This window comes from Lagenorhynchus albirostris, chromosome 3 (assembly GCF_949774975.1).
Source record: "Lagenorhynchus albirostris chromosome 3, mLagAlb1.1, whole genome shotgun sequence".
Taxonomy (NCBI): Eukaryota; Metazoa; Chordata; class Mammalia; order Artiodactyla; family Delphinidae; genus Lagenorhynchus; species Lagenorhynchus albirostris.
Genome location: NC_083097.1, coordinates 137,877,175 through 137,891,371, shown reverse-complemented (window position 1 = coordinate 137,891,371; position 14,197 = coordinate 137,877,175). Strand labels below are relative to the sequence as shown.

Below are 14,197 nucleotides of genomic sequence, written 5' to 3'. Positions count from 1 at the left end.
TCTATGATCTTTGCAACTGGTTAGAAATTTTCTTGTTGGAAAATCAACTCACATAGTATGCTGACATTAATTGGGGTAACTTTTTCTGTGAATTAGGAAACCACATGTTTTGTTCAGTTACAACTGAGCAGTGAAAAGTTCAATTTAAGAATTAAATGTTGAATTAATACGTTCCTTAACAGAAGCGTGTTAAGCGTATTCTAACCAACATGCAAATAAGTTGATTATTTTTTCATATTGTTCTTCTTTATTAGCTGGAATTTTATTGCAGTTAAGTTTTTTGAATTCCCTTAGTCATGAATTCATCCAAGGACAATTTTCTTCCCCCTGAAAGAATAAATGAAAAGTTACAGAAATTCTCATGCAGATTTAAAATAAAGGGTCCCCACCTTCTTCCAGTCAATGTGCTCAGAAGGAGGGTCCAGCCCCAAATGTAGTCAGAGAGACCCGGACTTTTCTTCATTGCGGGCTTGTGCAGCTGAAAAGTAGAACAAGTAGAGATCAATGTCTCTTGCAAGAAACATCAGGTTATAACCACTAGGGCTGACTGAGGCAGTTCAGATAAATGCTTTGAAGTCAGGAAATGACCTCACTGGGCTATGACACCTCACTGGAAGCAATGGAAACCTGGACCATCCATTCTCCACTTTCACTTCCATTTCTCCATTCAGAAATATCAGTGTCTAAATTTCTCCTGTAAAAGAATACAAGTTGAAATTCTCTCAGGTGACAATATTGCTTAACATAAAAACTGTGAGTTGTTTTTCCTCTAGGTTTTATATTTACAATGTAGTTTGCATTACTCTCTTCTTGTTATCATCTAAAAAATTTGACCTTTCTTATTTGAGTTCCCACAACTGAACTGTGCACTGACAATTTTCAGCTGGTGTCTACAACAGGGAGAGCATGTTTGGAGGCTGTGATGGGGTAGGTTCATATGCTTTGATGACTGAATTCATCTTTGGATTCTGGATGCACCTTGATTTCAGAAGCAACTGCTATTTATCTTTTTTTAAAAAAAAATAAAATCGTAGGAAACACTCAGTTGAATGCCGAAATCATGCTTGTAATTCTCTGCCTGTGATTGCCTCGTTAAATATGCTCGCTAATGCTTCTGTGAGGCTAAAGGACATACTTTATAGTCAAGCCATGTGCTGATCTCTCACATACAAACCACACTCACATAAATGCACACAAGCATGCCCTCACATGTCTTTTAAGCCCTCTCAGATTCTGCCAGGTTGCTGCTAGAAAATGTTTCATCTAAAACAGATGGAAGCTGGAGTGCTTTGCTTTGCATGAAAAAGGGAATCTTTTTTCCCTCTTAGGTAAAGTGCAATCAATCACCCTCTGTTGAATTTAGACTTGGTAGTGGGATGTTGGAGGAATGGAGGAGCATGGAAAGCTTCGAGGATTTTTAAAATTATAATCTATTTGTGTAATTCTTAAAAATCAGAGCACTACCTGGTGAATGAGCAGACATGGTAACACTATTTGAATGTGCTATAACTGAATCCAGTCATAATATGAGAAATGTTCAAGGTAAAATTTGTTAGCACTTCCCTGAATCTGTACTCCTTAGCAGGATCAGTGATTAATGGATTGCAAGTCTTTTAAAGCATATTTTCCATTAGGCACTCTATAGTTTAATGTGGTATGCCTTTAAATACATCTACACAAATGCTTTCCACACTCTCCAGGATCATTTATATCAGTAAAAACCATTCCAAACAGGCATGTAAGCAATGAAACATAATTAAAGTGTTTAGAGTGAAATGGTCTAGACCTAGAGGTAAGAACTGTGAGCTTCATAGTTTTTCCCTAATTTAGTGACTGCTTTTGACATAGATGAGTTGAATACGACAAGAAATATTGGGTAAATATCCTTATGTTAAAATATTGCAACTAAATTGCATAATTATAATTCACCCTTTTATTAACCTTCAACATCCGTTATGAAGGAAAAACAACTTCTCGTACCCTTTTAATATTTGTTGGTCTTTATAAAAAAGGGTAATTCCCAAAGGGGTAAGTGAAACAAAACAAAACCCCAAAGCAAGATAGCATAGCTTTTTGTCCTCCTCTGACATTTTGAAAAGAGAAAAACAAACCTATCATGGCACTTGAGTTGTTGAGTAAGAAAGTTTCTTGCAAATGCAAACCTAATAGTTTAAAAGAAACGCTAAGCTGTCTCCTTACCCCTTTCCACCTTCAACCTCGCCCCATCAAACACACACTCTGAACACCCATATCTATGCCACCCACAGCAAATGATAACTTGAGTTTTTCGTGTTCGGAATGAGAGAGACCCCTACACCAGACGGCATTACGGCAGCGTCCACTGGAAAGGAGAAAAGAAGCATTTTTGCAGCCAGAAAGAGAGTGCCTTCCCTACGATGGAACATTGAGATAGGTTTTCTATCCCAGCGTCTTAACTTTAGACGATGCACCCAACGCCCCTCCCCACCTCACCCCAGCTCCGTCTTGCAAAAAAACAAAAAAACCCAAAAAAGACCAAAACAACATGTCACCACCCACCCCGCGGAATACATTCAACTCTGCCTAAGAAAGAGGGAAAGAAAAGAAGAGAGACGGAGAAAATAATAATAATAATAATAATGCTCCTAGATCGCTGCGATTTTCACCCTGAAAGAAAAACATTCGTTCTTTCTACCTGCTGCGGGATCAGGCTCTTGTCCTGTTCCCTCCTTCTCTGTTTTCTATTGCATTCCTGTCACTCCAGCAAGGAAAAGGCACGTTCAAAGCTTGTGTGTAGCGGTCCGATGCCGCACTTACCTCGGGCCCCCTCTGGGCAGAGGATCGCTCAAGACCCGAGAAAAGTCTGCGAGAGAAAATCGTGGAGAGCTGGGAGCCAGCGCGAGTCCGCGAGTCCCGGCGCGCCGGCAGCGCAGGGGCGTCCTCGCTCAGCCGCTCACTCACTCGCTCTGAGCTGTCAGAGCCATCATGGACTCTGCGTGCTCCTTTGCTGAAGATTTCACACCCAAATTTGCTTCCCAGTATCCAATCTGCAGCTATACAACAAAAGATTTTTCTTTACCAAGACAGTAGTAATACGTCCCAGGGCAAACCGGATGTGAAATAGGCGGTGACTTCATGCCAGAGAGATTTTATTTTAGAAAGGAAGGTGGTACCAGCCTCTGGATCTGGAGACCAATCCGCCCATTTTTTATAGGCAGCACAATTTAACTTGCACCGCTCTGGCCCTAATCCCCTTCTCTCTAGCTGCAGACTCAAATCCTTCTACAATCTGCTGCAAGCTTTCCTTTTTTGGGGGGAGTAGACATGGGGGAGGGAAGAGTAGAAAGGGTTAGAGACATAGGGACGATACTCAGAATCTTTTCACACTTTCAGTTTATGAACCCTCTATTTTAAGGCGTGCCTATTAAAAATACAACTGATGAGTATAACTATTCCACCTTTGATCAAATATTTAACCACTGCATGCATATGAACGGACGCAAGCTATGAGACAGGGAGATGCAGGGTTCCACATGTGGAAAGCGCACTCTCCTGTCGCCTGTCTCCCTCACACGCACTCCCACACACGTCTGAGTCCCTGTGTCTTGCAGAGTCACGAATGATGAGGGCTGGTGGGGAAGAGTTCTGGCCGGTGGGGAATTGGCCACCGGGTTGAGAGAGTCCTCCGCACTTTCACAGGTTGTGAGCGCTCTCCACCGGCCCTCAGTCTGCAGCTTAGAGGACAGCAAGAACACGCTCCGGAACCGGGTTTTTCATCTTTGGAGGCAACTGTTTGTTTATGTCATGATGGAGAAAACACGGCCTCCTTTAAATATGAATTGTGCTGGGTTCCTAGCACGAGGAGTATTTAACTTTAAATAAATCGCCCAGATCATTTCTAGGTTTGAGAGTCATATCTGCATTTCCGGAATCATTCCCTTGCCTATAACTCCATCATTCTCGGGATTAGGAAAATGAGAGAGGGGGACGAGAGATTAACAGAAAGCCTTTTAGAAGTCAGGTCAAAACCCGCTTCTACTTTTTTTTTCCCTCTTTCCTCTTCTGTTACCCTCCCTGGTGGCTCTTCACCCACGAATAATTATACACTGAGGGAAGGAGGGTGTGTTTCTACATCAGTCTAACTAAATTTCCAAGGAATCAGGGACGACTGTAGTTCTCTCCTCAGATTTTGTGAATGGGTGTTTGTAGCAGAGAGGAGATGGGTGTTGTGTTCCTGGGAGCGCTTACTGAAATGGCCTGAGGCTCTGGGAATTGTCCCTTTAGCACTTCCCCCTGGACTAGGTAGCAGGTGCTGAAAAGAAAAGGTGGGTGCCTCCGTGCAGTGCTTCTGGTGAATAAGGGCTGAACTTTGGTGAGCTCCCTAGTCATTTTCCGTGGATTTCTACCAGAGGAGACATTTCAGATAGGGTCAGATCTTGGCTAAGGGAAGAAAAAAATCCAAAATGGCCAGTCCATACCACTCATACGTTTTTGATTCTGCAAGTGTTCATTGACTTTGTGCTGCAATGCAGTCAGCTAACATGAATAAAACTTAAGACAGGTGAATGAAATAATAAGGAATATATAATTGAAGACCACATTTAGAATTGGACTTGTTTCTTCTGAGTTTTGAAAGGGAAGTGTCATTGGGAAGTTATTTTAGAAATAAATCTTCAAGGAAGGGAGATTTGAAGATCATTTTATAATATCCCTGTTTCGTTGCCTACTCTATTCAGACACAACAAATGTAATGTATTTTTTAAAATAAATTTATTTATTTGTTTTTATATTTGGCTGTGTTGGGTCTTTATTGCTGTGTGCGGGCTTTCTCTTCGTTGGCGAGCGGGGGCTACTCTTCGTTGCGGTGCGTGGGCTTCTCATTGCTATGGCTTCTCTTGTTGTGGAGCATGGTTCTAGGCGCACGGGCTGCAGTAGTTGTGGCTCGTGGGCTCAGTAGTTGTGGCTCGCAAGCTCTAGAGCACAGGCTCAGTAGTTGTGGCACCGGGGCTTAGTTGCTCCGGGGCATGTGGAATCTTCCCGGACCAGGGCTTGAACCCATGTCCCCTGCACTGGCAGGCAGATTCCCAACCACTGCGCCACCAGGGAAGCCCATGTAATGTACTCTTAACAATAACCATTGAAGGAACATCAGAGCTTCCTTATGTGACATTACCCAATTTTTATTTATTTATGTGCTTATCCATTAATTTGCTTATTTATTGAGCAGTTCTGAGAATAAAGCTCACATTGGTAAGGTTTTGAAACCCCGAGTTAATTAGAAAACATTATTTTCTTACCTGGCAATATAAAATGCAATTCCATAGTTTTGTTTTGATTCAACAAAGACTAATAGTCCTAAAAGTGACCTTTTAGACTTTTTTTTTCCTCCTGACTAAATTGTCACAGCTCATTTTACTTCCCTTTACAAATTGAGAATGACTTTATATCCTATACCTAATGACATACAACCAAATCACTCTACTGATTGTTTTTTCGAGCACAATTGCTGAAACTTTATCATTTGAACAATAATCTCTGAAAACAATGCCAGTCACATTTTACTTGAGACTAAAAGTGTTATGTGACTATCCAACAGGATACAATTGCACAGCATTTCCATACATTTTAAAACAAATGAATATTTATAAATAGCTATGGGTTTATCTTAAAGCTATGGTACAAATATGGAAATGGAAATTCCATATTCTGATTCTCTGTTTAAGATACAATATTCACAAGGTAGTTTTTGCTAGATGATGTACCTATAATTTGTTTTGGGACATGTATGTTTTTAATAAATAAATTTAATAAATTGTGGGTGTTTAAAATATGGTAATTTGACTATTCCAAAAACAGCAATTGCAAATCTAAATTATGAGTATGTTTATTATTTTCCATCTAAGGTATCATTAACATATGCACATAACACTTGGGAGTAAACCATAAGAAATTAATGGCAAGGAAATCACTTTTTTATATTGTCTTATTAAATTGACTCTTTTATATAATTGTTGAAATTCTTGATAAATCTCTTCAAAGTAAGTGTGCATCTGATTGAATTAAGTTCTTGAAATCACAATAACCATGATGTTTAATATTCTTAAAATATTTACTGAGTGCGAAGTAATGTGCTAACAATTTGCATAAATCATTCCATTTAATTCTCAAAACCAGTCTGTGATAGTCTTATACCCCTCTTTTACAAATCACTAAATAATTTGTGGATTAGAGAGAGCGAGAGATTTGGTCAAGGTTACACAGCAAGTGAGTGTTTATGCTAGAATGCAAACTCGGATCTTCCAACTTCAAAGCTTATTCTCTTAACCATGTTTCTACATTACTTTATTTCCTTACTATGTGGTTGTGAGCTCATGTTAAGATCTGTTTTATTCGTCTTATATCTATGTTCGACTATCTTAATAGCAGTCACATAAAACCTACCTCCGAGTATTTAAAAAAGGTATTTATTCATGATGAGATTCTTCCATTTGATGATCTAGTGCATCCAACTGCAACAGGGTGTCAGGCTGACTTTAGTATTTTGGAGTTTCCTGCTGTTCTCCTTCAGTCTCATGAGGCCAGTTTTGAAGGCCCTTTGAACAGTCACTAGTTTTGGGCAGAAGGGATTTGAGGTCAAACCTAGGACCAGGGATCCTGGGGAGGCCTAACAGCTCTATTTCCAGTGTTGCAGACTGGTACATTTTGCTTTTTCTGTCGATTTTGAATGGCAGGAAGCCCTGACCTAATTGAAGAAGTGTACTGATTCTTTTCAGCAGAAATGTTTTTACTTCATCCAACTAAATGTGAACCAAATGAGAAAAAAATAGCAAGCATGTTCTCATTAATTCAGTGTGGCTTTTTAACATTTACAAAATAATTTGAGATGAGGGAGAAGAGATAAGTAAAATGATAAAATACCAAATAAGCTTCAGCTGAAATCTAGGATAAAGTGGTCTTTTTAAATGTGTTTGCATGGCTCAGATATATACACTGAAAATATATTTTAATGCTAACATTTTAATGGTTATCAATCTGTAACAAGAAATGTACACATGGCAGTTAAATATGATTTCACCCCCATTTATGTATATATATATATATTTGGATATTTATATGGAATATTTTCACCCACTAAACTAGCTCCCCTTTTTCTAATTTCCCTGTATATAATACAGACCATCTTGTTAATGAACTGTACACGTGTCCAGAGGGCTAGCCCTTCTCTTATAATTGATATTGAACTACTAGTTCAGTTCATAAAAAGAAAAGAACTGTGATAAGTAATAGAGTAATTTTTGTTCCTGAAGCGAGACTTCTTTGTCATCAGGTTAGTTAGACAAATTCTTTTTCCCAGGCTGGAAGGCTAGTTTGACATCTCAGCATAGTGAGAGACTTAGTGAGTACAGTAAAAAGAAAACCAAACTTTTCTCATACTTAAGTCATAAATGTTTGACATTCTAAAGGAATGTAGAGATTGTTTGTTCCAACCTCTTTGACAAATCCAAAAGATTATGTAACTTCCCCCAAGATTTTTGCAGAAGAAGAACCCAGGTTAGGATGGCACCGTGAGTCCTCATACATGGATATAGATCTGAAGTCACTGACCCCTAATAGATGTGTGACCATTGGTATGTTACTCAACTTTTCTGAATCTCATTTTCTGAAGTTTTAAAATGAGGTACTATTATTAGCTGGTGTGGGATAATATGGGAAAAGAAATGCAAATCATATAGTCCTCTTGCATAGCACCTAGTAGGTATCCAGTGAATGCCAGTTTCCTTCTCTCTTTTTTATCTCAACACAAATTCATTATTTATCAAACATTTTAGCGGATTATCTACAGCATGTTCATATAACTCGCAATACTGATTATTTTATCCACATTTTCCATAAGCTTTAACTGAACCATAAAATTCTCAGTTATCAGACAAGCTACTATGGCAAGTAGCTCACATGCCACCTTAAATCCTAGGCGCATATTCTTAATTCTAAGGTATCCCGAGAAAAAGAATGCTTCTCACTACTCCTGCCCTAGGCATAGAGTATTTTATACCAATCCAAACCATACATCTCAGTTCTTCTTATTTTCTAACTCTGTTAAAAACTTATGACTTCCCGCTCTATGCATCCATTCTCCTCTCATGTTCTTTGATCATTTTTGCTATCACTACTCTGAACTCTTTCTCCGTAGATTGCCTGTCTCCCCATCACTTAGTTCATTTTTTAAAATTAATTAATTAATTTATTTTTAGCTGCATTGGGTCTTCGTTGCTGTGCGTAGGCCGGGGCTACTCTTCATTGTGGTGCTGGCTTCTCATTGTGGTGGCTTCTCTTGTTACGGAGCATGGGCTCTAGAGCATGGGCTCAGTAGTTGTGGCTCGTGGGCTTCAGAGCGCAGGCTCAGTAGTTGTGGCGCACGGGCTTAGTTGCTCCGCGGCATGTGGGATCTTCCCAGACTAGGGCTCGAACCTGTGTCCCCTTCATTGGCAGGCGGACTCTTAATCACTGCACCAACAGGGAAGTCTCTCACTTAGTTCTTCTTCTGGGGTTTTATCTTATTCCTTCATCTGGAACATGTTCCTCTGCCACCTCATGTTTTCTAAGTTGCTATTTGTATTTTTATGTCTGTGGTAGGTTAGATATGTTTCTCGGCCTTGGAAAAGTGGCCCTCTATAGGAGGCGTTCTATGAGTCCCAGCAGTCACCCAAGCTATATGCTCTGGGGGTTCCCCCTAAGAGGGCTGCACGAGTCCTTCTATTGTGGTGGCTGACTATGTGGGCTGTCTGGTAGGCTTGGTTGGCCCCTAGTCTGGTTCGCTGCCAGGCCCTGCCTTGCGTGGATGCTGTTTAGTGGGGCCTGGTCACAAGGGGGCCGGTTGAGGAACCCTAGGAGTCCCAGGGCTAGTGCTGGCTCACTGGTGGGCAGAGTTAAGGTCCTGAAGACTCAGGCTGTTGCACACCTAGTAGCAGGTGAAGCCAGGTCCGGGGTTACTGCCAGTCTACTGGCAGGCAGAGCTGGTTCCTGGAGTCTGGCTGCGGGCTCAGGGATCCCAGAGCTCGATTCAGATAATTGGTGGTGGGAGATGGTTCTCGCACAGTTGGGTAAGGGGTAGGGGGTGTCCCAAAGGTTGCGTTGGTCTGATCGTGGACAGAGCCAGGGCCCAGGTGGTCCCAGGGTAGGGTCTGACCTGGGTTGCTGATCCTAGTTTTCTTGCTTCCGGTGTCTGCCGCCCGGTGGGTGAGGCTGCTTTAGAGGTTTGTGTGGGCTTCCGGGTGGGAGGGGCCGGAGTCTGCCCCGGTGGGTGGAGCCGGGCCCTGGCGTCACGTGGGCTGGGCCGTGTCTAGGGGCGACTGCAGAGACAGCGGAGGGCTCTTCAGTCTTTGAGCAGCCTGCCTGCTCATGGGGAGGGCTCTGTTCCCGCGTTACTTGTTTGGCCCCGAGACTTCCCAGCTCCAGCACGCGTAGGCTGTTGGGTGGGACCAGGTGCCGAATCGGTGCTAACGAGGCAAACACGCAGCCGCCATGTTCACGTGGATGAACGGCCGCAGGGTGAGGGACAGCCACCCCGCCTCTCCAGGGACCTCTCCAAGACCAGCAGGTAGGCCTGGCCCAGGCTCCTATCAAATTACTGCTTTTGCCCTGGGATTTTATGTGTGCCTTTAAGAGTGAAGTGTGTTTCCCTCAGTTCTGTGGGCTCCTGCAATGAAGCCCCGCTGGCCTTCAAAGCCAAATGCTCTGGGAGCTCGCCTTCCCGGTGCAGGACCCCCGGGCTGGGGAGCATGACATGGGGCTCAGAACTCTCACTGCTGTGGGAGAACTTCTGCAAAATAATTATTCTCCAGCGCGTGTGTCGCCCGCCTGAGGGGCGGGGGATGGGATTTGATTACTTTGCGCGTCTGCTCCTCCTACCTTCTCATTGTGGTTCCTTCTTTATGTTGGAGAAGGTCTTTTCTGGTAGGTTCCAGTCTTTTTCATTGATGGTTGTTCTGCAGATAGTTGTGATTTTGGTGTGCCTGTGAGAGGAGGTGAGCTCAGAGTCTTTCCCCATCATCCTGGCTGCTCTCCCCCAAACCAGAAAGATTTGAGGAGAATATGGTCCAAGATAGAACCGACCACACACACTCTGCAAGCACGGGCTACTACAGTCAGCCGTAGTTTTGCCCAAAGGTACAGTTAACAACATTATTTTTCCACAAGATTGAAGAAGGACCCAATCAATAACCATCAGGAATAAAATACACATGTGAGCGTCAGATTCTATTTAATAGTCATATAAGTAGGACAGTATCCAATTCTCTTCTGTGGCAGTTTTCAGTTATCAGCAACTCATGTGTAACTTAGGTTCACCCATTTTCTTTGAGTCTTTTCTTTGCATAGATGTCAATCCCATCAATCCAAGCAGGAAGCTGCAGTTTTATTCAAAGTTAAGAGGGATTATAGTATATGCTGATCGTTGAAAGAAATGATTTTCAAATACCATATAAATATCGATAATTTCTAAAACTTTGAACAAGGGTTTTGGACTCTGTAGATTCCATTTGCAACTTGAAGATTGCAGTGTAAGCCAGGAGGGAGGTAAGGAAACAAACATAGTTTGTTAAAATACTTTAAAGTATTTTGTTTAAAATACTTTGTTTTTAAACAAAGTATTTAAACAAAATTTAACAAAAGTATTTAACAAAAACAAAGTATTTAAACAAAATTTAAACAAAAAGGTATTTAAACAAATAAATATTTGTATTTAAACAAAATTTAAACAAAATAAAGTATTTTGTTTAAAATACTTTGTTAAAATAAATTAATGTCACAACCCTAGATTCGATATTTTTAAATGTTATATCCTATGTGACTTGCGTGAGGAAACATGCATTCTCTATTTTTATGGCAAAATTAAGGCATTTGCGATGTCTGTGTGTTTCCTTCAGTAAGCTTTGAGCGTGTGCATGTGTGCATATGGTCTCTGTGTAATGTCCTATAAACCATTAGTATGTTCATATATTCCTATTTTTGTTTAAGATAAACATAATAGATAATCAGTATCATTTATTAAGTGCAGCATGGAAAAATAAAGTTCTGAGTCAGGGATCAATTTTCAGATATTAGTTATCAGAAATAATAAAAAACATTAGATATGTTGGTGCCAAGAAACTGCATTTAGTTTATGCAGAATCTTCTGACAGGATTAGGATATGCCTAGTTTGGAATATTCAAAGATTTTTAATGTGTCCTCATTATCCTGTTTGATCACCTGTGTTTACATATTTGTTTGAAATAGTAAAACACAAAAAGTGACATGAACATTAAAGCAGCGTTTAAAAAATCATTCATCATGCCCTGAATGACCATAGGATTTGTGCAAAGGATATGAAATGGAAGGATTTACTAGACCAAAGATCAAGAATTAAGACACTAATGCCCCATCTGTTCAATAGCTCCCAATTCTTGATGTTTATAATAATTGTGTTCTGTACAATGAAATGAAAACGAGTCTGTAGATATGAACGCATTTTTATTAGGTTGTTAATAAATGTATCCAAATGTAACTTATGTCCTTGTATTAAATGTAGAAAATAGAACTAATTAGACTTTTTTTTCTATCGTTTACAACTAAAGAATCTCAACCTAACCCATTTCCGTTTTGCTTATAATAACATTCACCAAGCTTTTTCTAAGAGAATATTTCAAAACCTCCTTTAATTATATGTATTCTTGTAATATAATATATATTCAGTTATATATATTGTGTTATACATATATTCTTATATATATATTCAATTATATGTATGTATATACACATGTATACATATGAGCTTGGGCAGGGGTAGGGAGGAACTAAAGAGTTTTAAAGGAGAATGATAAACACTTTTGAGTAATTGTATTTATGAAACAAAAAACCCATGCAAATCTTGGAAGTGTAGGCTGTTCACCATGAGAACTAGATACTTGGCCCAGTGAGCATTACTCTTGATGAGTAAAAAGATACATCAGAAATCATAAAGTCCAATACCAACTTAAAGACTCAAGATGACAAATGAAGAAATATTTATCTGTCCTACACTTCAACTGCTTATAAAGATGACAGCTCCTAATTGCCTTTGAAAGAGGTAAAGTGCGATTCTGAAAGCAGTTGAGTGGGCTTACTGTTTGTTACTACTCATATTCAGTGTTAGAATTTCGACATAAAGTAGACCTTTCATAAATTTCATTTAAGGAGATGAGAGAATGAGCTCCACAATACTATTCTCTCCCCTCACAATAGAGATTATCGCCTATTTAATAGCTATAATATACAAGACACCCTCAACATAATCTTTGCAACTGCATTTTCACAGTAATGCTGTTTACAGATAGAGAACCTAGGTTCAAAAAGAATAAGGGACTTACCCAGAGACACCTGGGGTATAAATCAGAGCCTGGATTTGAACCGAGGCATAGATTTTGTGGCTTCCAAAAATTCATAATTATAAGGTAATGAAGGTAGGTCCCTTCTGTGTAGCCTGGGGGTAGAACTGTCATGAGAGACTGATGAAAGTATTTCTGATCACAAATGTTTGTGATAGTGAAATGTAGTTCTTATGAAGTAAAATGTTTAAATGTTTGATACAGAGAAGCAGAATAATATATTTAAGAAAGTAGAATTTGGAGTCAGACATTTTCATTCCCTGTCAATGACTTATTGTTTGGTCACCTAACTTCTCTAAACTTCAGTTTCTTTATTTGTATTGTATTAACGATTAATAACTTTATTTTACATGGAACATCCATGATATAATACCTACAAAATATTTTCAACAATTGGTAGTTGTAGTTAACACAGTCTTTGCAGTGTAATAATCTGGGATAACATATGACTTTTCCAGTAACTTAGTTTTTCAAATATTGAAATTAAGGTTTTGCACATGGCAAACAATTAAGTTGAAGCTTTGCAGTTGAACCAATACAGCCAAAGTGTATCAAAAACCAGATTGATCATTCAGGCTTTTTCCTCATATAGTTGGAGGCTGTAGTAAGAAACCATTGGCCTTTGCAAGGAAAGTGAATTCATTACTTCAGAGAAATTAGACTCAGCAGGTGGTAGGACATGAGACATAAAATGCTTAAGGCTGAAGCATCTGCAGGACTCAGCCATAACCCCACAACAGGAGATGAAAAATTCTTCCCCATCCAACTTCTGCTCAACTATTTTGCCAGTAAGACAATGTACGTTTAGTGAAAATATAAGATGGCTTAATATTGAAATTAGATGAAACGGAATACAAAATAAATGGGATGAAAATTAATGAATAAAAGGTTGAGGAAAATTATCTATTCTTGCTATGCTTTACTCTTTTCTGATAACTGGAGTAGATGCTGCTGAGGTAGGAAGCAGTTCAGAAACTCTAGAAGGAAACATTGAAGGACAAGCCATTTATTATGGATTCAGCAGATTCTGAAATTGAAAAGCAACCTTTACTAGACAAATAAGGAATCAGGGAAAACTCTTATGAAGATCTATTTTTATACCATGCTTTTTCTTCTATTTATGTGTGTGGGAATCTTTTAGCAGGGAAGTTCATTCCTTGATGAACCAAGCAAATCATACCGATGTTCTGAAATTCAAGTTAAACACAAATATCAACTATTATTGAATTGAAAATCATGCAAAACATTTTGTTTTGTTTCACAATTTTCAATAGATCCATCTGAATTAAAAGGGTGCTTATATTTCTTCTAAACGAGCCAAGTGCTATAAAGCCAGAACTTAGAAACAGTGTCTGAAAAGCAACTTACTAGACAGAAGTTCTGTTCTTATCCTTCATTATTAGTGCGGTGAACCAGGTTAAAATACTGTAGTTACACTTTAGGTGACCTTGAGAGACTCCATACCTCTAGGAAAACTAGCTATTTCAGGGATTGAACTGTCCTAAGTTAGTCTGACAGCCATATGTTTAAATCATGATTTCATTGCCTAGAGAAATTTTTGTCAGGCTCGCAAGCAAGTCAGCGAATTCAGAACTGCCCTGTGGCATTGGAAGAACAGGGCCGGGGAAGGTCAGTCAGGGTTCAGAAAGCCTTTCTCAAAGGCTTAAGGAGGATGCAAATACAAGCCCTGTTCTGAGACAGAGCAGCATCTATTGCCCATATATATGCTCATGGGAGGCCCCATAAATTATGAAAAAAATTCCATTACAAACTGTGGCCTCCTCGCCTCACATTTCTCCAAATCAGTGTGTAACTT

General features: G+C 39.6%; 1 protein-coding gene across 1 annotated transcript in view; it reads right to left on the bottom strand.

Moving 5' to 3' along the window:
- Window positions 1-463, bottom strand: part of GABRA1 (gamma-aminobutyric acid type A receptor subunit alpha1) — a 54,884-nt gene extending 54,421 nt beyond the window's left edge. The window contains exon 1 of the mRNA XM_060146530.1: window positions 390-463. Coding sequence (XP_060002513.1) covers window positions 390-463 — 74 coding nt within the window. The remainder of the gene's footprint in view (window positions 1-389) is intronic.
- Window positions 464-14,197: the final 13,734 nt, after the last annotated feature.